General features: G+C 36.3%; 2 protein-coding genes and 1 long non-coding RNA gene across 6 annotated transcripts in view; 2 read left to right on the forward strand and 1 right to left on the reverse strand.

Moving 5' to 3' along the window:
• Positions 1-23,057, forward strand: part of FAM184A (family with sequence similarity 184 member A) — a 60,209-nt gene extending 37,152 nt beyond the window's left edge. Inside the window, exons 10-19 of one of the 2 annotated variants that reach the window (XM_085541763.1) lie at positions 2,356-2,397; positions 5,716-5,928; positions 6,783-6,936; positions 10,190-10,317; positions 11,609-11,793; positions 12,291-12,437; positions 14,783-14,900; positions 15,598-15,702; positions 19,511-19,710; positions 21,395-23,057. In XM_085541763.1, coding sequence (XP_085397889.1) covers positions 2,356-2,397; positions 5,716-5,928; positions 6,783-6,936; positions 10,190-10,317; positions 11,609-11,793; positions 12,291-12,437; positions 14,783-14,900; positions 15,598-15,702; positions 19,511-19,710; positions 21,395-21,476 — 1,374 coding nt within the window. In that variant the 3' untranslated portion in view covers positions 21,477-23,057. The remainder of the gene's footprint in view (positions 1-2,355; positions 2,398-5,715; positions 5,929-6,782; positions 6,937-10,189; positions 10,318-11,608; positions 11,794-12,290; positions 12,438-14,782; positions 14,901-15,597; positions 15,703-19,510; positions 19,711-21,394) is intronic. The other variant, XM_085541765.1, reaches the window with a different exon arrangement.
• Positions 23,058-23,163: 106 nt separating this feature from the next.
• LOC107311775 (uncharacterized) lies at positions 23,164-25,242 on the reverse strand. Its single transcript, XR_004306505.2, has 2 exons — positions 25,097-25,242; positions 23,164-23,477 (listed from the first exon to the last, which is right to left on the reverse strand). It is a non-coding gene; the product is annotated as an uncharacterized LOC107311775 (long non-coding RNA).
• Positions 25,243-26,008: 766 nt separating this feature from the next.
• Positions 26,009-26,989, forward strand: part of MCM9 (minichromosome maintenance 9 homologous recombination repair factor) — a 43,227-nt gene continuing 42,246 nt past the window's right edge. Inside the window, exons 1-2 of one of the 3 annotated variants that reach the window (XM_015858684.2) lie at positions 26,009-26,077; positions 26,550-26,866. In XM_015858684.2, the coding sequence (XP_015714170.2) occupies positions 26,557-26,866 (310 nt within the window). In that variant the 5' untranslated portion in view covers positions 26,009-26,077; positions 26,550-26,556. Of the gene's footprint in view, positions 26,078-26,168; positions 26,460-26,549; positions 26,867-26,989 lie in introns of those variants that run through there. The other 2 variants (XM_015858685.3, XM_015858683.3) reach the window with 2 other exon arrangements.

Consider the following 26,989-nt stretch of genomic DNA (forward strand, 5'->3'; position numbering starts at 1 on the left):
CCACAATCTCTTCAAGCCCAGTGACTACTGAAATAGATTTGCATAGGCTTGAAAACAGTGAAAACAGCAAACACTAGGAGTAACATTTATTACCATTTATGGTTGGATAAAATAGATATATGCCAGAATCCATTCATCTTCTTCAGTAGACATCTTAAACAAGTTTCTTTTACTAACACCAGGTGGATGCACGTGGGTTTTCCTCTTCAGAAAGGTTAGCAGCATTCATCAGCGGTCATTCTTAAAACAGTGTATAGATATGGTAATCTTGATCTACTTTGATAAAACAGATCAAGTTAGATCTTTTCCACTCACTTTCAGGCATTAGTACAGCAACGGCTGTTGCTGGCAATATTTTTAAAAACTCAGTTAACCATGTGCCAAAGTCAGATCTTGGCATGATTTGACACCAAAATACCTGTAGTAAGTACAGTGAGAAAGAGAGTTACATAACTCATATTTGGATGATATGAAGACTGATGTTGAACATTAGCATTAAGCCTCTGTAATGTGACTAAAGGTAATTTTTAGTGAATTGAAGCAGTGAAATGAGAGGACTGCCACACATGCAGTAAACTAATGTCTTGCAAGAAATAGTACAACTGAACTAAAAGTGGAAATGTCAGTGGTGTGATAGAGTTCCCTTCCTGAAGAAAGTACTACGGTGTGATCACCCTGGAAAGGTCATCATGGAAGACCAGCAACTGTTCATTTCAGTAAGCATGTATGTGACAAATTTAAGTACTGAACTTAACTGGAGAGTTTTCATTTTTCTTCCATCTGCTTCCAGACCTAAGACTTAGAAACTTGGTAAAAGCACTTGTATTAGAATGGTTAAACTGAGATTTTCAGTCAGTTGTAAGGCCGTTTTGTCAGCAAAGTAAGACTAGTTTCTTTCTTGGTGAAAGAAATCTGATATTTTGTGAGCAGAGGGGGCAATTCTCACTTTCTTCAGTGTTCTATTCACATGCTCTTATTCATAGAACTCAGAGTAGACATTCAAAAAGATATATTTTCTTGCAGTTTATTTTTAATGTAATACACTACTAGCCTTCTACAGTAATGCCTAGATGATTCAGTCAAAATTAAGTCCTAAATGTTTTGGAAACTGAATATTTAATTAATAAAGAATAATTAAGAACTTCCAACCTAAACAAAACAGACCGGAAAAATTATTAGATAAATTCAGATCAGCACTGATATCATTATTTGTTGAAATCTGAGCTATTACATTCTCTTGTCTACTGGACTATGGTGCCTCCTAGTGGACAACAGACTAGTCTCGATTAGAAAATTGTCTGTAACTCTCTTACAATTTTAGTAAAGTAATTGTGGATTTTCCACTATTGGGTATTTCTACATTATTCCCTTTCTTGAATCTACAAATGGGAAAATATTTTCTTCTATCTGGACAAATTATTACATAAGAGTTCCCAAGTTAAGTCTTCCAAGCTGTTGTAAAAATATTGTCTCCTTGAGATAGAAGTCTTCTTGACTGACCTGTACCAAAAGGGAAATTGGTCATGCTGGATTTAAAGTTGCTCTCACTTCATTTCTGGTGATTCTGTTCTGCGTGTGTGCCTATATGCATAATTCATGTTTATGTGTAAACACACATGTAATTATACATGTTTACATATGGAGGATGTATATGAGTCATATCAGTAATATTACATATAGAACATCTAATTGATGATCTATTTTTATTTTTGTTTTTCATTAGTAGTCAGCATCAGTATAAGCTGGTCATAGGTGGTGGACAGTAAGTCATTTTCCTATAGGTTTAAAAATATGTCTATTTTATTTACCCATCTCAACCTGAATTTTTAAAATATTAGTGTGCCTTCACTACAGACTAAAATAGTTTTCTGCCTTTTAGCAGTGAAATCTGATCTTTAATATTACACTTAATATGCTTATGATTTCAGATACACAGCTGACTGTTGATTGAATCCTTATGTAATATCTTTTCTAATAGTAATGCAAATTGATGTACTTAATGGTTTCTTCCCAGAATTATTTTCCATAAAGGAGAAAACAGTTGGACAGTTTCCAAAATGTTCAGTTGAATAATACAGGAGTATAATGTATGATTACATTGAAGAGTTAATGCTTTCTTGTATGTCCATACAATAACAGAGGAAAATACTTCATTCTGTCAGGTATTCAGTACTTCATATGTGAAGTCAAGGCAATTTATTCATTTAATTTTTTTCCAAGTAGTTTTCAATTTATTTTTCCCTGGTCATACTATAATTAATATTCTATGTTTTACTCTCCCTTCCTTATCCCTTTTTCTTTTACTTAGTTGATTTCTGAATGTTTCCCTTTATTCCTGTGATCTTTTCTTCATAGCGGCACTGTCTCGGTGAAGCTTTGCATAAATCTATCAGCAATGTAAGTGATTTGCACTTACAACTTGTAAATAGGGCATGTTTGCACTAATATATTTGCATATCCTGTATTATTGCTTTAAAGCTTTTTAGCTTGTGAAATTGAATATTTATTAATTTTGGAAAGGAGAACATGTTTGCTGCTAGACATCAAAAGCTTGTGTTCTGCCTCCATTCATCTGTGCCATCTGTGTAAATGTATGTAACACTGGACATCAAACATTATGTAAGCGCCCATAACATAAGCAACATTTTCGTGTCATCATTAACGCAAGCAAGCTTGTGGGCAGTGCAAATGTATATAGCAGAGCTTTCTGCGAAGCATGAGATCAATGTATTATAATTTGCAGTCTTGCAGTGCAAGTTATTAATATAGCCAGAATATTCTTTCTATTTTTATTTCTTAAATTCTTAACAATGTTTTTAATATGTTGAAAACATTAGATAAAAGTATGGGAAGTTTAGGGAATAGTGTTCAGTTTTTCTTGTGAATCTTCTATACAGGAGTATATGGACATGCAGTGAGACATACTGATATTTAAAAATATTGAGTGTATCAGTATATGTATAATATATCCATGTATAATATATTAAAATTATGTACTCCTCTTAAAATAACTCTTCTTTTAAAAAGTACTTGTTGTATTAGAATGGTAGGCTAATCTGACTTGGTTGTTATTCATTTAAACCTTGTCCTAAATTTATTATATAGTCTACTGGTGCAGATAGGCTTCCCCAGAGATTAACTTATTACAGGCTGTGGTTTTGCAGTCACTTTAATCTGATGGAAGTCCAAACTGTTCTTACAAAGGCTGTTCTTCTAAAATGGCTTCGGAGCCAGATGTCAGACTTCTACTAGACATTTCATTTAAACTGTTTCATATGTTTCCAAGAAAGAAATGACTTTCCTTGCTTAAAAGGTTTGTAAATGTTGGAGTAAGAATTATGGATCAGAGTCCTACGTAAAGAGAAAGATTTAACTTCAAACCAAAAACATGTTTATTTTTGTCATCTTCATAAAAATCTGTATGAATTTGACTAAGATATCAAATTGTAGTCCATTCCATTTGAATGTTGTCATGAAAGGCTTTTTAGAGTGCCATTTTTTTTATATTACTTGAGGTTCTGCAGGACTGAGCAGGACTTCCCTTTGAATTATGTAACATGTGGCCATAAACAGGAGCACAGGAAATTCCACAACAATATGCAAAAGAACTTCTTCAGGGTGAGGGTGACAGAACACTGGAACAGGCTGCCCAGAGAGGCTGTGGAGTCTCCTTCTCTGGAGATATTCAAGACCTGTCTGGACATCTACCTGTGCAGCTTGCTGTGGGAAGCCTGCTGTGGCAGGGGAGTTGGACTCAGTAATCTTTAGAGGTCCCTTCCAACCCCTGCAACTCTGTGTTTCTGTGATTGTGAACATCTGTCTGCTATCTCAGTGTTTCCGTCACAGGCACTCAGAGGAAGATTATCTGAGTGAATATGGTGGGATTTTCTTTGTATAAGGTTTTTGAGCGGTAATTAGTATCTTAAGTTTCCAACTAGTGATAAAATTATTTCTTAAGAAATAATTCTTATCTCTTAAGGCTGTCCTATCCTTACTGCTCATTCCTATGATTCTGAAAATGGAGTTAGAAAGAAGAGAAAAGGAAGAAAAGAAGCAGAGATACTGGCATATTGAATGGATTGGAAATGAGAAGCAGATGAGCTTGGGAATCAAGTTCCCTACATTTTTTCCTTGACCTTTTGTTTTTTCCTGATCATCAGGGTGGGATGTTTCTGCAAGGAGAGCAGTAGATTAGAAAAACCTCTGACTTAGAATTTGTGTGTGACATTTATATTTAATATACTCAGTAAAGGACGTGTAGTTCAGATTACAGAATGCAGTATCGACCTTTGCTATATTCTTTCACTTATGGTTAATTTCCCTCAAAGTTTTCTGAAGTAAAATGCTGTGGATACAGTACGCATGGAAACTAGTGTATAGATACAGATACAAAGACCTGACGAATTTGAAGTGCAAGTAGCTGTGGTTGTTTCATTCAAGTTAATTTGCGTGTTTTGCTTTAGTGCTAATTTTTCTTTAAATGTAGCTTCTTGCTTCTAAATATGCTTAAGCTGTTGCCTTCTAAAAAAGAACATGTCCAATAATGCTCATGCTGCAAGTTGTCCCTGATATGCTGTTAAATTTATGTTAATTGGTGAATTTTAATGTTCTGTAAATCAATAAATCAATTTGCAGTGTCTTTATTAATTGGTCAAAATTATTTGTAAGATGCGCTGATTCAAATGACACTATCAGACTTTTCATTTGTAATAAATTAGACGTTATTCCGAGACTTGAAAAAAAAATCCTTACTAGTTTAAATTCTTTGTCATGTGACAGTTTTATTTTCCCTTCAAGTCACTGCAACTAAAAAAATCATCTTTAGTAAAATCTTGCTTTCAGGATTTGAGGTTGTATCTTTCTTGCTGCCTGTGACGATGGTGGAGTTTTACTATTTTCAGTCTGAGAGGATGCTCTCTGATGTGAAGAGCAGAGTGCAAAAATATTACAAAAAAGAAAATGGGACTTTTTCAAAGAGTGCTGTGTGCTATGATGCATTAAGATTCTTGTTCAGTAAAAAGCATCATTTGCAGTAATGACTTTTAATACTCATGTAAGAAGATGAGTATTTGTAACCCAAACTGCTTTGGTGTCAGCTAAAAGCCAGCATAAAAAATCACTCTTATTGTACTACCAAGCTAATAAAAATAGAAAAGAGATCCACCAAGTTGCAGTATTTTACTTGTCATGTAGAGTCCTAAGCCACCATGTCTCTTAAAATCAAAAAGACACCCGTAAAATAAGACCATACCAAATCAAAAGATTTTAAAAAATAAATAAATCTATCAATATATATGTCACAAACTATACTCCTCTTTGAACTGCAGGATATTCCACACAGAATTGATGTGGCCTTGATATGAAGAGTAGCTTATTCTAATAATCAGACATTTTATTTTAGACCTTGATAGTGTCATTTTTATTGATCTTTATACAAAACTTAGAATTAAATTTCAGTAATTTGGCCATGAACAATCACCTTATAGGTTGAACAGTAGTATCAATATATTAGTGTGACGACCCTTATGGAGCTACTTCTGTGTAATTGTTATACCCCTGAGATACAACATAAACAAGAAATGCAGGGGATGACTTCTTGTCCCTTGTAGTTAATATTCTGGTTAACTTTCAGATGTTTTCTTATTTTATTTTTTTATTTAGTTTAGTTCAGTTTAGTTTTAATGACTAATTAATATTTGCTGTTCTGTGGATTAGATCTCCTTGCTCAAGCAGAATCTGGAGATGCAGCTTTCCCAGTCACAGAGCTCTTTACAACAGCTGCAAGCCCAGTTCAGTCAAGAGCGTCAGCGGCTGACTCAGGAGATCCAGGAATTAGAAGAGGAACATCAGCAAAGGCATAAGTCGCTTCAGGAAGCCCATATCCTTGCCTTTCAAAATATGGAAGAAACAAAGGAACAAGAACAAAAGGCACGTTAATATGAATATTCCTTGTTGTGTAGAAAATGTTGCCAATTTAGCAACTTAGATACACGTGGAAAATTAGTAAAGAAAAGTATTTTCATAACTACTAAATTTCCTTTTCAGAAGATGAGTCTTACAGTAACATTGTCCAGTTAAATCTGATTAGGACATATGGAAAGTCAGTTCTAATACTGGCATTATTTCACATCTTGCTTTATATTCTAGCAGCTTGTTGATAGTTATATAATGGTGCATATTTATTTATGCACTCACCTTATGTGTGTATATATAGTATATGTGTGTGTGAATATATAATTATTACCAACACACACATTTCTTAGCAGTACTTTGAGACTGTCATCTATTATATTCTAGGTTTGATTTGAAATAGGATTATTTTTATTTTCTATTATATTTATCAAATTCTGTTTGTGCTTTTCTGGTATTTCCTGATGATTGACTCATTTCATAACATGTTCTATGTTTTCATTGTGTTAGAAATTGTGTAAACTGTTTTGCAGCTTACAAGATAATCTTCATCTCTGTATTTTGTTAAAACCTTTACTTAAACAAAGTATCTGAGATGTGACATAATTCTGGAAGTGAAATACAGAGCATACTGCTTAATAGTGTGTATATCTTATTTATTTTTTTAGTTGAGATCTGGAATGTACCTGTGCAATGAATTTCCTAGTTGTCTGCACCCAATGCTGGATAACTGAAAGAAGAAACTATGAGCGACATCAGTGCCTTTTTTTTAATAGTTTCTAGAGTATGACAGTACTTGTTAATTTATTGTTTCCTATTTTATAATTCCCAAGGCTACTCTAGAATTAATCTTGACCACTTGGATTTTGTAGGAGTTAGAAGAACGTTTACAACAAAAGCATTCAGAAGAACTTCAGGCACTGAAAGAAACACACAAACAAGCCATGGAAGGTTTCAAATTGGAGATGGAGCAGGAACTTCAGACTCTGCGATTTGAACTGGAGGATGAAGGAAAAGCTATGTTAGGTACACTTTTTTTTTTTTTTTTTTTTCCCAAACTTGCAATTGGATCTGAAAATATTATTTCTACTCTTACAAATATTTACTCACGCACACACATGCACACACCTACCTGTAAATATGTATATGTGTACATAATGTCACTCTAGTGCCTTTCAGTTTTGATGTAATTGTTCCTCTTAAAATGAGTATAAGCTTTAACAGGTAAGTCAAACATGTTCACTTTTGAATATCTTGCTGTCAGTTTGTTTTTGGAAGAATTAAGCAACTGAATTTCCTGATGTATGTTTTGGAAAATAAAAGGAATAAAATGACAGGGTAGTTGCTCGGATTTCTGTGTCTGCTGATTTTTAGGAGTATAAACCCTAAGATTCCATCTCTGAAGCAATGAAATACTTGGGCTATGCATTGATTAGTGATTTCTTTGATACACTGAATTTGGAAACTAGATTGCATTTTGTATGACAGGAAGAAACTGAACTGTGCTTGGAAGGATGCAATGTTTTAGCTGGTTTAAGGAATATGAAACAATAAGACAAAACCATAGGAAAACAGTGCTTGTTCTTTATTTTTCTCAGTAATGTAGATGAAATGCTATTTTTTGTTCCAGAAATGTAGCAGGTTTTCCACAAGCAAGTTATGTTTGAACACATATTCTCAGTCTTAACATATGCAAGATAGATATACATAGATGATAATGTAATAAGGTAATGAAGAGATAACAGTACCATACTTTTTACTGTTCAGCAATTGAATACTTCTGCATAGTTTTGCATTTTTTTGCTAGATCTATAATTTAAGGAGTCTCCTCTGCCACACATACACATATGCACACTTTTTCTGCTAACAAAGCAGCAAAATCAGTTTTGTAAAGGAATTGGAATGAGGCAAGGAAAATGTGCTGATTGGACAGGTTTTAGGAATTTCACATGCAAAGAAAGAAAGTAGAAAAGATGGCATGATACTGAGCATTGATATGAAAGACAAAAATACTCCCATGCAAGGTAGGAAACACAGAAGAGAAGACAAAGAGAATATCTGCTATGGCATTTTAGCAGTCTGGAGCATAGAAATAACAAGGAAAGTATGAAAAAAAAAAAAATAAAAAAATTGAATCACTGCAAATAGGAGATAAATGTGTAGAAATTATTTTCCTTTTCACACAGGAAGAAAACGTAAAATTTTATAAACACAGCAGAGAAAAAGTAACAGCATAAAATGCTTGCACAGATACTTTTTTTTTTTTTTTTAACAGCTGCCAAAAATAGGATATATAAACAGTAAAATAATTACATAGATATAGAAAGACATATTTCTTGAAGGACTGTGACGTTTCCCTGTTTTCTGTCTTACCCCAATTTTCTCTGTCAGTGTTATGTGTCAATAAGTTATCGCTGGGGATACTGTGAGTTTTTTGTTTTGGTTTGGTGGTTGTTGTATTTTTTGTGGTTAGATATGAACAATTCTCCTCTGAGAAATGAATGTCTTGCCTTGTACAATGCACATCAGAATAAAAATTTTTTCCTGCCAGGAGAGCTTGTCTCCATTGCCAGAAATCCATCTTCTTAAACTAGTTCAGCATATTTTCCACTTCATTTACCAAACGCTAATGAAGTACTAGATCAGGTTGCCCGGGGCTACATCCATCCTGGCCTTGAACCCCTCCAGGGATAGGGCATCTGCATGTCTGTGAATTGTGCTTCCCATTTGGCTGAGTTTGTATAGGCAGAATTTTATTGTTGAGATTAGAAGTGTAAACTAAATAAAGGAAACTTCAGTCTAAATTCTGCCTGAATCGGACTTCAGCTATGTTAGTAACTGTAACTGCTATGTTAGTAACTGTTTATTATATGGGGGCTTATTTTGGACCCCACTGAAACCAGTGGAATTTATTTATTTCAGTGAGTTGATAATGATTTACAAACAGTAATTAAATCTTGTAGGTCCTAACTGAATTTGGTTCATATGTAACAGACGTGTTAATATTGTCATAGTAGATGATCTGGAAAAGAAGTGCTTGAGTTTGTTGGGTCATCTGTTAAGTAATCAAAGCGTCTCAAAATGTTTTAAAAGGCAATTGATGCGTATCTTACCAGCACAGTACAAATTTAGTAAATATGGGGATTTCATAAATATAGGAATTTCAAAATATGTGAATTGAATGAGATTTGAGTTGAGGATTATATCCAAATTCTGCATAGTGCAGAGGAAGCTGATGCAAAGAGATTTTTTCTAAAACCAAACAATTAATAATTAGAGAGGTGTTACTGCTGAAAAATAGCATTTCATTCTTGCTTCTGATTGACAATAAAAGCTTAGCAAGAATGTCACTAAGGTAGAGAAAATAATTCTCTTAAAATCCCAAAAAAGAAATCCTAAATCTCTCTCTGGTTTAATCTGTGACAGTGAAATATCCAGATAATAAAGTCTGGTAAACAAGAACACTGGAGAGACAAAAAGAAGTGGAGAGTAATTACTAAGGTATAAAAAAGCATTCTGTCATCACAAACTATCTGAAAGAGATAAATTAATGACAAGGAATATGTAACTCGAGAGTAAATGACATCTGGAAGTTGTTAATGCAGAAATTGTTAATGCTCTGATGTACAGAATGTCAGTCATGGCAAGTAGAACTTTTCTCCAGTTAGATTTTTTCCTCTTAATCCTGACAAAGATGTATTTAAATATCAGAACAAAGCAAATAGCAATGTGTACAAATAAGACTTCATTATAGATCTTATTTGAAGACTTGCTCTTTAAAAAGATCTTACAAGCTTCCTTTTACAGAAGCTTTCAGTATCTATAGGTGTAGATGGTTGAGTATGTTCACATAAAACCTATATACAAAAATGAATGATTGTTGTGTTACCTGTGCGTAAGTAACAGCAAACAACACAAGTATTTGCACTTAGAAAAGTAGGTCCCATTTTCAGTTCTGGCCATAAATATTTTACATCACAGGTCATGATTTTGGAAGATAGACAGCTCACCATCTCATGAGATCTCATCATTCTAAGATATCTTCTAATAACTTGTATTTTAATACCAAATAAATCTGTCTTAAAACTTTGTGGTTGCAGAGCTCAAGGGAGTTCAATCTGTTCAACAGAACATTCAATCTGTTCAACAGAAATTTCATGTGGCTAATATAAGCAGTGTGTGTTAGGTTAGTAGCAGTACTTGAAGGAGCTTTACTGTTATTGTTAATTAACAAATATCACTTGCAAAATAAACATTTCTTTTTGTTCATGGTAACTAGCTTCCTTGCGCTCAGAGCTAAATCATCAACATGCGGCAGCAATTGACCAACTAAGGCACAACCATCAGCAGGAACTGGTAGCTGCCAAAATGGAACTTGAAAGAAGCATAGAACTTGGCAGACGACAGGTAGGAGGCACTTTGGGCAATTTACTATAAAACTATATCATTGGTATTTGTTATCTATTAGCTGGAAGCAGAAACTTCTGAAATGCAGGGTGGAATTTAATCTTTCAAAGTCAGCCAGCACCAACCAGCAGGTGATGCATCCCTACTGAACTCTCTTGCTTAGCTTTTTCTTACTTCAGCAAACTTTGTTAGGAGCCTCGTAAAGGCTGCCATATCAGGGCAGTTCACTTTTAGAGTTGTGCAGCCATCTGAGAGCACACTGAATTTCCTTGGGAGGAAACTGCTGATTCTCACAAAATTCTACTCTTCCTCAGCAGCCAGCGGGACTTAAAAAGGGAAAGTTATTTCTCTCTTATGACTAGTGATATGCTTAAGAAGTGGTTTCTTAAAACCAAATGATTGATTCAGACTTAAAATATCTTTTATTTTCAGGAGTCAACTTGGAAAAGACAAATTAGCTTCTTACGAAACCTAACTACTTTGATCTTGTTTCTTATATAAAAACTAAAACCCCAAATCCATTATGGGCTGCCAATGCAGCAGTCTCCTTCTCGGGAGATATTCAAGACCTGCCTGGACGCCTACCTGTGCGACGTGGTGTAGGGAACCTGCTTTGGCAGGGGGGGTTATCTCGATGATCTCTAGAGGTCCCTTCCAACCCCTACAATTCTGTGATTCTGTGAATTGATTTATTGGACACAGTGTAAATATTACATAATATAGAAGTGATATTTTGCACTGAGAAAGTAAGAAAACAAACCCAACACACGTTATGTCTAGGCAAGTATCTTACCTAGATGGGTAACTTGGAGTGTATTGAGCTGTGAGATATTTATGACTCTTGTATCTATATGTACATTAGATATTAAATTTCTGAATCATTGACTTCATGGGCACAAGACACACATCTCGTGCTATTTTGTACCTCTGTATGGTGTTGTAAAGAGAAAATCAATTACGACTTCAGCTTACCCATATCATATGTTGTAGAAGTAGGAATTGCTAAATGCGAGCCCTGTCATTCGTAGTTGTATTTCTTTTTGTTGTTGTGTGCAAAAGCAAAAGGAAAATGTATTGAACTACACAAACTTTAATGGCAATTACAGTTTAAATTTTCTCACAGATGCAGTTTTCTTGCTGTCTAGCTTTGATTTCTTCATTATTTGTACTTGTATGCAATAGAAAAAAATTAAGCATTGTTTAGAAAATTCTGGTCAGCTATTATCTTCCACAAACAAGTCTTGTGCTTCTGAAAGGCAACTCTATTAATTTTTGCTGCTGATACTTATAGGAGAAGGAATTCTTATGCCGAATATCAGATCTACAAGATGAACTGAGACATCGAGACCATCATATAGCTGAACTGGACAAAGAGATTCTGCATCTTCATGACAATATAAGTGCATTGACAAAGGAACTAGAGTTTAAAGGGAAAGAAGTCCTTAGAATACGCAGTGAATCTAACCAACAGATCAGGTATGATTTTTTCCACTCCAAACTGAAACGTGTATTGTCTAATGTATTGTTTTCCATAGATACCTCACCGTTTGCAGCTTTTAATTTATCATTTTAATCAAGTTATGATATTTATTGCCATTTTTCATTCAGAAAGGCTATGCCCAATGCTGTTACAGTTAGCAAATATTGACGTATAGTTAAGCTGCATTTTGGTAACACATTTTGGTGTATTTTAGTAACAGTCTACTCAGGTGTTTTTGTTGTCGTTGTCCAGTTTTTGTTTTTTTAATTCATTATGTTTGTTTATTTTAAAAAGCATTAAAGGAGATGCATTTACAATGAAATAAGCTAGGAGGTTGGAGGACAGTAAGTAGTGGGTTTTGATGAGTCAGTAATTCCTTTCTGTGTTGTCTGGTATTGTGTAAAAGCCATTAAAAGAGTGGCAGAAAATCATGATGAACAAACCAGTCTGATTTTAGAATAACTCTTTTTTTAACAAAAAATAAATTAAACAGGATGCATGAGCAAGATTTAAGCAAGAAACATGAGAAAGAGCTGGATGTCTTGACAGCAGATCACATCAGAGAGAAACAAAGCATGCTGGCAGATTTTAATAAGACCCAAGAGCTGCTCAAGGAAATTAATTCAGCTTTACAAGTTTCGTAAGTTTTGTTGCATTAAAAAAGTTTGTATGTAGCTGCGTTTGAGTCAACATTAGTTCATTCTGATGTCAATAGGTTACTGAAGATACTGCAGAGGTAAAAAGGTGCAAAAAACTCGCTCAAATATAGGGCCTAATGTTGCATTTGCTGGCACAATTCTTGTAAGCTTTAGGATAGTTTAGCAAGATAATTTTTAAAGATTTGAGCCCAAAAAAATTGAAGTAGGAAAAATATTAAGTCTGTGCAGTTCTTAGAATGTTGGGTAAAGTGTGATTTCAAGAGTTTTGAGTTTCTTTCACAAACATTAATATATCTTTATATATCTTTTCTGAGAATACAAAAGTTTCTTCAGCAAGCTTGCAAATTAGAACAGTAGTAATGATTTAAGCACGATTATACAAAGTAAGTGATACAGACATTTCCAGGTTTGCTAACATAGGGAAAATTAATTACTGAAATTGATTATATGGGCTTAACAGCTACTAAAGAGTGCCTCTGAGACAAAATGCCACTTGCGGTTGGACCACGTCTGGGGAGAAGTGGTGTAGTTATATGTCATCTAATCAGTCTTCTTGTCTTAGCCACATACTTCATTCCTTTTCTCTGTCTGTGATGTAACCCATTTGGTCTGTAACCTCAGATGTCTGGCTAGGGCTTCAAAAGACATTGAGAACTTTCTGAAAAAAAGTGGTCAGTGAGAGATTTTGGATTTGCAGCACAACATGTAAGGCAGAGAAAGTAATTGGTTCTGAGTATATGATGGAAAACTTTTCTACATAAATATCAACTAATAATGGCCAGTAAAGCCCTAAATTAATCTAATTCTCTCTTAACACTGTGAGCACTCAGAAACTGTAGGAAGCTCTGCTTCTTATTCTTTTGCACACATATGCACAAATATGCACACAGAGTGTAATACAGTTACACTCTGGGCATCTGTATACAGCAGCTTACCATGGCATAAAATGTATGCCCAAAAATTAAGCCATCTGAGCATATTTTTGTTATGCTGAGTCAAATGCATTTTCTGCAAATAAAAAGGGTTTTGGTTTGTTGGTTTTTTTTCCACATTCATAATGTATTATATAAATAGATTACATAATCCCATCAAATTATGTACAGGTTATTCCAAGGTTATAAATATAATCTAATGTGCACTGTGCTTTCAGAAGCAACTGAAAGTCAGAATTATGTAGCTGTTTCTGAGGAAGTAGTCACCTAAATTGAAAAATGGTCACTTCAGTTTGTCTTGTGGAATTAAGTTTGAGCTGACTGGATACCTTAAATTCATAGGCTTTTCTCAGTAATGCTTGTTATCATCTGAGTTTCTCTTTCAAACTTGGTACACTGAATTGTGTGAAAGCAGAATATGTGAGATTAGTATTTTAACAGTTTCCTTTAGAGCAATGTTTAGCATTATGAACATTGTTTCAGAAATGAATGCAGGTATTTGAAGCCATCAGGTGTCTTCAAAACTAGTTATTTAAGAAGAAACAAGGAGATTTATGCAGTTACTTGTGCAGTTTGTCTCTCAGTTGGCTTATTTCACTTCTCTCCTTTAATGCTATCCCACTAAGCATTTCAGGTTTCCTATTTTTTTTCTTTTTTTTTCAAGAATCATGGCATTTCTTTTAATTCAGATATCCTAATATCCAGGTTTTATTGCTTTTCTCTTGCAGCTCATTCCTTTATTTCAGCTCTAATGGTACTAAGTTGCTTTTGCGGAGAGGAATTAGTTACCTGTTAGTCTTCACTGTTCTTGGATATCTTTGTCGCAATATGTTCCACATGAAATGAGGAAGATGGTGCCAGATTTATCTATCTATTTTTCCAGTATCACAAGCATGCAACTTTTTTGAGAGTAGTCATCTATTAAAGGAAAATCATACTATTTGGTTTTTCCTCACCAAATCACTTGCCAGCTTTTAAAATTTACATTACTGTTAAATACAGTGCAATGTAGTTCCTGTATCGTGTGTAATAACCAGTCTCAGTTATGTGTTCTGTAATTGTATTGTACACATATTTTATTTGTGAGTGCCTTCTTTTCAGTCTGGCTTCCAAGAGGCCTTTTTTCTAGCAACCTGTACTGCATGCATGAAAATGTTGTGAAGTTTATAGAATTTTGCCCAAAATGTTAGTTACCATAGCAAAGCTTTTGGGTTTTGTTATTTTCAACTAGCCAGAGCTTAAGTGGTAACACAGAAATTAATTTACTTCAGGGAAAAAAGAAGTCATTTTCTGTTCTAATTACTTGAAGTCTCTTTTGCACAAATCATATATTTGATTCACCTATCATTTAGCACTCAATCAGGCTAAAGGGGGTATTTTTTTTTCCTATAAAGTTTAGAAGAAATGGAAGAAAAATATAAAAACAGAGAATCAAGACCAGAAGACTTGCAGCTTATCTCAGAACTGAAAGACCTAATTGCAGAACGGGACCAGCTCATAAAGAAATTGATTGTAAGACTTTTATGCTCTCTTGGTTTAATACCTTAATAAGTACAAATGTTAATCTAATTCACAGTGTTCAAAATGCGTCTAAAGAACCAATCCTGATAGCTCATATTTGTATTCTTTAACACATTGTCCCTGTGGTTCCACTGTCTTATAACAGTAAACCTACTAATTACAGAATCTTCCACAATCAATCACAGTACATTATTGCAAAAAAATACTGCAGTATGACCTTGGTCAGATATTTTCTATCTGCAGTCCTGGACTAAGAAGTTGGCCATGTAAGCCATATAAGAAATAGACTCATGAGTTATCTGAGAGGGTTTGAAGAAATATTTAATAAGAGTTCCAATTTCTTGATGCACTGAGTTTCCCAAACTCACACCTTGTCAGCCTGGCTCAGATGAATCTGATTAGATTCTAACTGAGGAGCAAGAAGGAATAAGGGAAGTTCATGTTAACCATACTGAATCTTTTCCGATGCACAATTAAAACATATACAATAGAACTGCATAAATAGAAATTATTTAATATTTACATATAATAATATATTTAACATTAAATATGAAATGTAGTTTTTAGAATTATCAGTTTCTTTAAAAAATACAAGCATAAATGTATTTGAGATCACTTTATAGGCAGATTTGGCCACTAAGTGGTTGAGAATGCATAAAAAGAAGTTTCTATTTGTTCTTCTTTTTAGGAGGACAAAAAGTTCTATCAGCTGGAGCTAGTTAACAGGGAGACTAACTACAACAAAGTGTTTAATGCAAGCCCTAATGTTGGTGTTATAAATCCATTGGTGAAGGTATGTTCCATGGACTTCATTGCTAAAGTAAAAAATAAGAAATCTAAAGTTAGCGTATACTAAAAAGAAGAAACGTGTGTGTATGTGTACATATATCAGTCTTTATTTAAAGACAAGTTCAAAACAAGGAACATCATTCCCCATTTGTCTTTCCTGATTTTTGTGCAGGTATTTCTTTCTTTTGTGTATGTATGTACGTATGACATAAAATGCAGTTCCTCCTCACGAAACTCTAAAATCAAAATAGAAAAGGGATAGAAAGGCTGCAGAGAGCAGAAATGTAGCATACAATAGTGACATCCCAAATTAGCTTTAATTTCCATTATTTCTCTTGGCTGCTTTGGAAAATGCAGGTTTTCTTTCAGACGGTGCAGGATGGAAGGTTACTAGAAAGACAGAGAGGGGACATGAAAGAAAAGAAATAGGGGCAAAAACATGAAGAAAAAGAGTATGGGAAGGACATGGAATGAGACTGAGTGGAAAAAGAGAATTGGAGAGATAAACTAGGTAGGGACTGTAAGGGCAGCAGCAGATGGAAATCAGCTTTTAACCATAGCAGTTAGTGTCACATCCTGTATGAGTAAGAATACATCAGTAACAGCCTGTTCAACTTCTCTCCATCCTGGTGAATAGCAGCCCAGGGAGGCTACTGTACAAACAGCCATAGTAGCATCACCATCACTTAAAAAGCCAGAAGCATTCTTAATGAGGAACAAAAGTAGTCTGCAGTTGAGTACCTTCATTCTGTTTCTTTCCACCTCTTAGAAAATCAGAATGAGTTCTTTGACATTTCCTTCCTTCTTGCAATAATTCATAGGTTATTTCACCTGCATGGAAAGAAGAGATTTTTCCCAGCTATAGAGGTAGAACTTGGGATGGCTCTGAAGCAGAGGGTAGCCCAAGGTGTACAATGCAAGTAGCTGAGGTGTGCAGTGATCAAGGTTAACAGTCCACATTGGGGATAAACAGTTCATGTGTGTCAGAGAATGGCTGGGCTCAAAACATCCTTTATGCATTTGGGAAGTGGATAACATAAAAAGTCTGGTCAAGATTAAATTCATTGTTGATGCCTCCATTAATATATTTGCATATCAGTGACTACATGTGCACTATGTGCCTAAGTTCCTGTTACAGTTAAGGGATATTGATTAATAACTGAGGAAGCTTGGTGTGCTGTGGTCTTTTGAGTAGATGCCCAGTTCAGCAGAATTTCTGTCTTGATTTCTCTAGACAGTGTTGTTCCCAGTTGTATCAGTTGTGAAGATTGTATGTAGACACTCAGACTGCCACAAATACAGGCGCATATGGGATGACTTGAAAAAAATCAAGATATACCAAATAAAGCAATATAGTCTTTCACAATTCAGGGTTCTTTGACATTAGAATAAATTTCTCTAAGATCTAGATTTTGGTTATCAATTAAGGGGGTTAACCAGAGCAAATAGGATGGTCTCTCCCTGTCATTTAAGAGATCAGGCTGTGTTATTTAGCTAAGCTTTATGAATTCAATTCAGATCAGAGTATTTTCACATCTGCACAGACTCTGCCGTAAATTGTCAATGTTCTCCAACACTTCTCAGGAGTCCAGCACTTCTGGCAAGTTTATCTGCTGATACCTAACTTTTATGCATACCTGCATAAAAGAATTTAGTAGTCCCAATATTGTCTCTGCTGGGCTTAAACTAATTTGAACTCTTTGTTGTTGTGTGAAAAGTTGTTTCAACATCTTGGAAGTTTGTCTGAACCACTCCTTTATAAAGACGTGAAATGTAATCACTGAGCGTGTAAGCTTGTGTTTTGTGTGAAATCTGACGTGCTTGGGAAAAGTACTTCAACATCAGATTTCCGTAGTGATCATTCATATACTTTTATCATATACTTCTATCACTTAAAATTGAGACTCTAAAAAAGTCTTGTATGACAGAACATTTCAGTTTTTCATTTCATGAACTGTGGAATGTGTTACTTTATCAGAGCACATGTTATGTTTATTAGAGAATGAATTACAGAGAAATTGAAAACTTCATTCTCTTTGTAATAATAATAATAAAAAAACCCAGAAGTTACTAATTAATACAGGCTTTTGCATGTTATTGCAAAATTACAGCCATTGCAGTATGTGTTGGAGTTTCTCAAATTTATGCAATGGATCTGTTTAGTATGATGCTGTTGAATCTCATGTTTTATAATACTTTGCATGAACTTCATGGAAACAATACTACAATACTCACAGTCTTTCTCCAGATTTGACTGCTTTGGAAGTGTAGAGTGCTTTATAGAAAATAAAATATAATCCGTAGTGTTTCTCAAAGCACTTAATAGAGATAAATACATTTTGTAGAAATAAGCCACTTATGAAGCGCACAGATTTAACTACAGCATGGTTTAGACACAGTTTTAATTGCATTGTATAATACCTTGCAGTTGTTTTCCATACATTTGTATACTTTTAGTCTTACCCAACAGTTTTTCTATGGTGCTGTTATTTAATTCTTCTTCAGCCTGAAGAATTAGTTTAAGCTTTTGCAGCTAGTGATCTTCTACTGCAGTGATTAAAAAAGGACCATTTTTCTAGTATAACTTTCTGTTCAATAAATATATATTTAATTTTATGTTACAAGCATATGCACCACTGTACTATGCTAGCAGTGCTTTCACCTCTCAGCTTTGGAGTGGGCAGGTACTGAAATCAAAGCCAGCGGAGAACTAAATAGGGACTCTGTTTCCATTTCAACTCCTGATGCTCATGAATAAAGTAGCTTTTCTGCTGACAGTATAGATAACATACTCAGTTAATAGATAATTCACGAGAAGAAATGAATCTTTTTTGAAAATAGGGTGTTTTTTTTTTAATAATCCTTATCACTGACATGGAATATTCAATAGAATTCAGGAAACATGCGTGGTATTTTGTCAGTTATCTTTGAAGACCTAGAGAACTATTTGAAACATATTTATACATTAAAATATCTATAAAAGCAAATAAATACTGATTCCTTTGTATGATGTGTTATGGAAAGTAAAACAGTTATATTAAAATAAAGTCTGTCGGTATTTCAAGTCCCTTGAATATTATCTGTAGTTTACAGACTATTAAGGAAGTGAAAATGTTCAATTGTGCCATCTGGTGCCCAGAAGCGTTAGCTGGAGTAGCATTAGAAGCCCAGTCTTTTCATTGAGCAACAGATGGAACTCACACAGCATTATTTTCATCTTCAACAGTATTGGTATAACGCTTGCTAACTATGGGGGCATAATGATTTAAAAACAAATGTAGCTGCTTCTCTGGGTTCTGAGCAAAATGTGTGTCAGTAATGAGGTGAAACCTGTTGGAGAGATTTGGGTTTTTTCATCATTGAAATTTGCTGTGATAATATATGTCAGTAAAGCTATTCCACTACTATCAAGAAACGACTTAAATAAAGGTGAAAGGTAAATTTGAGGAAAGCTTACTATCTTTGATAAGTAAGTCTTAAAATGGAGCAGAATGTTATATTAGGAGATCTTTAAAAATAATGTGTTGATTATTATAGTAGGTCTTAATTAGAAATTTGAAAAACAAAAACAACAACAACAAAAAAAAAAGTGTTGTTCGGTTCTGGTCTAAACAAACAGTGGAACTGCATCTAGGGGGGAAATAAAAGAAAAAGAAAAAGGCCACTCTGTCCCGGCTGCTCTCCTCCCTGTCCAACTTCTCCCTCTCCCATCAAAAAGCCAGAAAAAAAAAACAAAACAACCCTAAATTTGCAGATTTCCTCAACTGTCCTGGTACAAGAAGCCTTCCTTATATTTGTTATTTTTAATGCAGCAAAAGAAGAAGAATGATAAATCAACAAACAGGTTTGTGAGTGTCCCCAATCTAAGTGCTCTGGAATCTAGCGGAGTGGGCAATGGACATCCTAACCGCCTGGACCCCATTCCTAACTCACCCATCCACGATATTGAGTTCAACAGCAGCAAACCACTGCCACAGCCAATGCCACCCAAAGAGCCCAAGACGTTTTTGAGGTGAGCGTTGCCTCACCAATGTTTTTTTTCTTTCTCAACTCAGGAAAATTTACTTTTGTATTGAGCTGACTCCCACTTGCTTCATGAACCTTTCAGAGGTACAAGTAATATTATGGAATTTTCAATTTTTACACTATATTTGTAACCTCTTTATAGTATTCCTTTTTATTGTAGACCTTATTGAAGTATGTTTTCACTTTTTCACAAGTCTTGAAGTTTGAAAACCTCTCTAGATACCTTTACAGAATTCATGTGCTTCCAATTGTTTACATATATGAACAATTGTTTTAAATGTTTGTGTTACTTGCTGATTGTCATTTAGAAATTGTTACTAGCACAGAATTTCTTTTATTCAGAATTGTGTGATAATGATTTTTATGTTAGAAAATGATTTTCTGTGCTACGTGAATGTTTTGTGTTTTCCCCTTGCCTCACCTATAACAAATCATAGGCAAACTTTACTGCAGAAACAGGAAGGGTATATATGCTTAAATGCTTAATGCTGAGCTTCTGGTAACTAAAATCAGCATGGAAGTCTAAAATCATTCTCTAATGAATCGATACAATTAATTGAATTATTAACTCATTTCTTAGAGGTAGGAATTTTATCTTTTTGCTTTATTTGGCTACGTATTAAAGGCACTGAAAAAGCGCTGTGTGCTGTATTTAGTTGGTACTGATCTCTTACCTCCAAGTTGGTGCCTTAAAGCAATGTATAATTACCAGATCCACACTTGGCTGTTTACCCTTTCTTTTGTTTTAATGTGGAAAGCCACATACCCAGCAACCACTTACTATTAAAGGAAGCAGATAGTAGAATGCGAAATGGATAAGAGAACAGTCTATGTCAAATAAACAGTTATTTTTTTTTAAATGCCATCTTTCTTATTTTTCCTGTGCATGTGATGTGCATGACTGTGCTCAGATACCGATAGCATGCATGTGCATGACCTCATGGACTGTGATGCTGGAGTTTCCATTCCAAATTGTTTTGTGTTTTGTATCACCCAGTAATACAGCAGGGATTATTTTAACATGGATTTTTACTGATAAAGAAAATTAATTGTGTTATGAAGTTATGTTTTCTTGCTCATTCAGTGAGATTTTAAATGGTTCAAAGGGGAATCAAATACTGTTCGCGATGCAGCAATTTATTTTTTCCTCGTATATTAGAATAATTAAAATACATGCATGAACAACAATGCAAGTGATATCTGTGATCAGTGTAAAGTATGAGAATAGTGTGTTACCAACCAGTCTCTGTGAGCACATGTCTACAAATATGATGCTTGCATCATATTTCCGAAAATTTAACTTTAGCACAGGAAAAGGATGCTAAAAGAGGACCTTCTACAGACACACTTTTCCTAGAAAGCCCTTTTTATTCTTCTGATGGTGCTCAGCTGTTCAGGAGATTTTTAATTATATTTCCCAAAATCTTATTTGCCCACGCTGTAATGTGGCTTCTGAATTGACTTGTCTGTGCTGCTGATGCTCTCCAATGGAGTGGATGATCACAGGTTCTATAGGGAGACATTAAATCATATCCAGAGGCACGCTGATAACGAATCCAAGGAAAAACAAGATTGTTTTATACTTGATATTCTCTGTGAGAATCTTTTTCCCCTAAGTTGTGTGCTCTGTTTAGTTGTGGGTTAATATCTTTTTCTTTCTGTGAATTTAGCCCTCCTCAGACTGATGCTTCACCAGTGGCTTCACCAGATCCACAACGCCAGGAGTGGCTTGCCCGATACTTCACATTCTGAGAGACGATTTGTTTTTGTGGCACAGCGTGATGTGGACTGTTTATAAGAGCATGACCTTAAGTAAACCCTCATGTGAACGAGCTTTCCTGTAATTTGTCAAACACTGTGAATGAGAAAATATTTGTCTTTCTGATTTGAAAATGCACTGTATTTCATGTGATATTTGTTGGAATCACTTGACATGCTATTATATAATGTGTGTAATTATTATTTTTACTTAAGATGGAAGGATCTTTAAACTTTGTAATTACTACATAATAAATTTTGGTAGAACAAACATAATGCTTTTCCCCTTTGTCCTATAAATGTGTTTTCTTTTATTTTAGGTAAGGCTTCCTCCCCCCACCCCCTAAAAAAAAAAAAAATCGCATGGTTGTTATAAATACAATGTAATTTGTGAAAGGAAAAATTCTCTCCAATTTGGGCAGGGTACGTCTAATCCATCCCAGTTCTGTTGCTTTGTAGCATTTCAAAAACTGTCCCATTCCTAACACTTAAAAGGAAGACTAAACTCTGTGGAAATCAGCGTAGAAGCTCAGAGTGGGAAGGCCATAAAAAAGAAGCAAGAATTGTTTCATTGGGGCAGGGTTTTGACACTGTAACCGATGCCCATGAGACTTTACCTTCTAGTTGTTATCTAACAAATTGTGCGTTTATGTTAAGAGTATTAACAAAGACATGCTTGATTCCTGTAGAATACCATATTACGTATCTCTGCATAAATCAGGAGTCTACGTTTGGGGCATAAAGTCTTGCTTTAGATAAAATTCATGTCTGAAATGTTAAACAATCCAACTCAAAAAAACTTTGCCATTTATACGTACTAGAGATACAGATCTTTAAACATTAATTTCCTTCAGTTGTCTATATTAAGAGTTTTATTGTCTGATATATGAACATGGTTTTCTTTCAGCTAGTGAGCATGATTCTCCAGTCTACACCTTTTATGATGCTGGTGTTGCTCCAGGAATTTGCTGCGGCATATAGAAAAAGCCTGTTGTCTCTTTTGTATTTTTTCATTCAACGATTACCACAAAGTAACTCACACTGGTAGTCTCAGGGAGAAAATTGTCTCTTTGTTTTATGAATGTATTTTTAAGCTAAAACTCTTTATCTTTTAAAAGCAGGAACAATTGTTTGAGTTGTTTAAATAAGCTTTTAGTTAGCATATACTAAAGTCTCTACCTTTAATATTTCACCTGAAGCCCTAACTACATACTTTTTTTCCCCCCTGTATGCACAAAGGTAAATACCCAGATGGATATACTTGCTAATTACAACGAGTTTTATATGTAGTATATGTATAAATGAAAAATTTGTATGTTTTCATATAAACAATATAAAATATTCTAAATGAACATTTTAAAACTTCTATCTTATAATTCTGCTTGAAAAATCCACTGAGAGCTGTACTCTGGTGATGCTGCTGTGAACTGAAGATGTATACGGGAGATTTTCTGTAGCTGGTGCACTCAAATGGAGGTAATATGCAACTTTTTAATTTTAGAAGAAAGCCATATTGGGCAAAATGTCAGATTTCTTGGCTGTTACAGAAATAAAATACACTAGCTCATTTTGTTATAACGTTCTGAAGTGAGTGTTGTGTATTTTTTCTTGCACAATTCGCAAAGTATATATTCGCGAAACAGTTTTATCCAGAAAGAAATTAACAATGAGAAGTCAAAGAGCAAATGCAAAATAATGTAGTTTAATCCTTATTGTGCTTTCTGATGGAAGAAGGAAGTAACAAACTATACATGACACCAGGGCAAAATGCAGAAGAATACTACATTTAATCAGAATGTCATCATAATCTGCCTTCAGGCAGAAGTTTGGCCCTTCAGTCTGGATTGCTTGATTTACTTCTGTGATGAGAGTGAAACCTGGTGAGTCTTCCAGGTTAGCAGAAAAAATGCTCCGTTTTACATACATACTCTCTTACCACAATGAAGAATTATGTCACAAAACCTGCATGGCTTTGTTCTGCAGCAGGAATTGGACCTGGAATAATAGAATTGCTCAGGTTAGAAAAGACCTTAAAGATCAAGTCCAGTCATCAAGTCCAACCACAACCTGACCATACTACCCTAAGAACCCCCTGCTAAATCAAGGTATACGTGAAGGTAAGGTGTAAAAACCCACAAAAAAAAAATACAACCACTCAGCTGAAAAATCAAGCTACAATTAGTATTGCTTTATCTGACTGAGTCTTGTTACTTCAGTACATTTGCTATACTGGCAATAAATTACATACAGAATACACTCATAACATTAGAAATCAGGCTTGTTCAGGATGTCAGAGCAAACCCTTATTTTGAGATATGTGTGAATATTGTTGCATGACTCCAGTACTAGTCACAGATAAATTTCACTAATTCCTTCTTGCTTATAAGGAAGGTGACGCCTTTTCTGCAGTCAACAGGCAGCTTCAGGAGTGAATCAGCACACTTACCACTTCTTATTGTACAAAGACTGTAGTGCAACAATCCATTTAGATGCCTTTGTTGTCTAAATGTAGGTGTAAGGAATGCTAGCCTGTACTTTTTGTTATATTTTTTAAAATTATTATTATTGAAATATCATTTGCAAAAACAGCAGCTTTGAAAGATGCAAAATGACTTTCAGCTGTTAAGTTGTTCAGTGTAATCTAGTAACATTACTGTTACTGCTCTTCCTAGACAAGCAATGAGCCGTTTTTTAGTAGCCAGGCCACATTCTAGTAATGTGGCCTGGCTACTTCCTGGAATTGATTGTATCAGTTTCACGTTTTTCTATAAATTCCTTGGCAAAATTTCCAAGTATAATTGTATAGCAAAATCACTTTTCAGTTTAAAGCTTAACTCATTTTCAATGTATTTTAAAATTATTATTTATAAATATCCATTTCTTTAGATACTCTGCAGTAATTGGAAGTGCCTGTAGGTAGCACTGGGATCACGTAACAAAATCTGGCAGCCTGGCTGTACCAGAACTTCTCCTGCCTGACTGCTCAGCCTGACTATTAACAACTTGTTGCCTGGCTTACCATTAAGCTCCTTTACTGCCCTCCTTTACTGTGTTAATGCTCATCCTTTTCAAGCTCATGTGCAATTAGACTTTATCTACTGTTCAAACTGCACCATAGGGCCTGGACATTCTGAAGGGTATTTGTAAATTGCAACTCAGTTATTTTCAGTTAGCCGTGGTATCACAGCCTGCTTGCATTAAACAGCAGTCTGAACACGGAGAGAAGCAGCTGATGCCAGAAGTGTTGATACTAATGTTGCTAGGAAACAAGAAGAGCTAAGCTTAACAATATAAAAGTATAGTTCCATAATAGCTACCAAAATCTGGCCTTATTATAACAAGATGTGTTCAGTGATCAGGCCTACCAAAAGTTCAGAGGGCAGCTAAGACTTCAACTTGAAAAACAGTCCTTGAGTTTTCACTACAGTTGGAAACCATCAGTTGTGGTGCCTGGCTGCATAGAGAAACATGTAACCGTACTGCAACCTGTAAATAGGAGAGGCAGACACAGTTGCACCTGACAATAGAAAAGAAACTAAGGTAGCATTTAAGCTCAAGTGTTACGATCAGATGAACAGCAAATCTCATTCATCCTGCTAAGTCTGAATCCTCACCTAACCTGTGGGATCCGTGAGCACGTCTCAGCACCCATGCAGCCCTGCTGGCAGCATCCCAGTTGCATGCTGGATGTGTACCACTGCATTGGCTAATGGTTCTTGTACTCTTGAGACATTGCCAGTTTTATGGCACACACTGTATCCTGTAAAACAAAAAAAGCAGTTTTAAACCCATGAGCCACCTCATGGATTTCCAAATGAACACAGGATACTTTTGGGAGGAGGGTTTTTTATTGACCAAGCATTTCTTCATTAATCTGTGAAGCACACAGGTACTACTAGTTATCATTTGACAGGTATAAATATATTTGGTTGGTTGGTTGTTTTTTCTTTTTGTCTTTTGTAGTTGTTGTTATTTTGTTCTATTGGTTTTTGTTGTTGTTGTTGAGGGTTTTGTTTGTTTGTTTAGGAACCACTACCAACTTGCAGCCTTTACACAGCAATGTCAGTCATTTGCTCTGTAGCTGCAATTAACTGCTCCAGCTGCTGGCTGTCTCTGCCATACAAGAAACCAGGTAACTGCTGACCCAACCGGTGTGCAGAAACATCGAATCAAAGAATCATTATGGCTGGAAAAGACCTGAATGACATCTAGTCCAGCTGCTGACCACCCATCCCCACCATGCCTGCTAACTATAACCTTCAGTTCCACACCCTCAGCCTCTCTGTGCAGCCTGTTCCAGTGCTCCGTCACCCTCACTGTGAATTTCTCACGCACATTTGTGCAGAACTTTATAGGCTTCAGTTTGTTGCCGTTTCCCTTTGTCCTGTCGCCAATTTCTAAGTATCTCACAGAGCAGTCCAACCTGAACCCTTCACACCGGCTCTGGAACACATAACACCGCCCCGTGCCTCCGGCGGGCGGATCTGCCGGGTCCGGCCTGGAGGGGCGGGGCCGGGGCCGGGGCCGGGGCCGGGGCCGCTCCTCCCGCCGCCGCTTGTCGGAGCGGTGGGACTCGGCCAGAGGGGCGGCGGCAGGTAGGGCTGCATTGGGAGCGTGTTCGGGGCCTATATATACAGCGCTGTGCGGGCCGCGCTGCGTTCAAATCTTGCCGCGCTGCTCACTACGGGGTCGGGAGGGCGGGACCAGCGGCCGCCGCCGCCGAGCGAGCGCGGGAGGTTTCACTTCTGCACTGAGGGCGGGGAGAGCCCCGGGCGGGCCGTGCCGTGCCGTGCCGGCTGCCCCGAGGGCGGGCGGGAGCGAGGAGAGCGGCACAGCCCGGAGGCTGCGGCACCGCCCGCCGCCGTTGTCTGGCGGGAGCCGCCATCCCGCCTGGCAGCCGTGAGGAGGTGGGAAGGAGCCGGTGCCCGTAGCAGCCCCGCACAGCCCAGCCTGGGCCTGCTCGGGCCTCCCTCCGCCGTGAGCTCTTCCTTAAGTTTTTAGCTTGCCTTGTGACTTGATTCTGAAGCCTTTCACTTTTTAACTGCTTTACTTTGTTTGTCCGGGCAGGTTCGGCATGGCGCTGCGCGCCGACCAGGTGAGTCTCATCGGGCAGGTGTTCGAGTCCTACCTGCTGCAGCACCACCGGGACGACATCCTCGGCATCTTGCGCCAGGGGGACGACGAGGCTCACTATCCCGTGCTTGTCGACGCCCTGACGCTGTTTGAGACCAACATGGAGATCGGGGAGTACTTCAACGCCTTCCCCAGTCAGGTGCTGCCCATCTTTGACAGTGCTCTGCGCCGGGCGGCCATGGCGGTGCTGCAGGCTGCCACCCCATCCCCAGAGCTCTGCATGAAGCCCAACCTCCACACCAGGATTTCAGGTGAGTGTTGGGCAGGGAGGCAGCAGGACAACTTCTTGCTGGTCTTTCTGACTCTCCCTGTGCTGTGACTCTTGTCAGTAGGTTATGTGAAGTTACGTAGGCCACGGTCCCTTACGATGCATG

Source organism: Coturnix japonica, chromosome 3 (genome assembly GCF_054131305.1).
Source record: "Coturnix japonica strain WE chromosome 3, WE-NBRP24, whole genome shotgun sequence".
In the NCBI taxonomy this organism is placed as follows: Eukaryota; Metazoa; Chordata; class Aves; order Galliformes; family Phasianidae; genus Coturnix; species Coturnix japonica.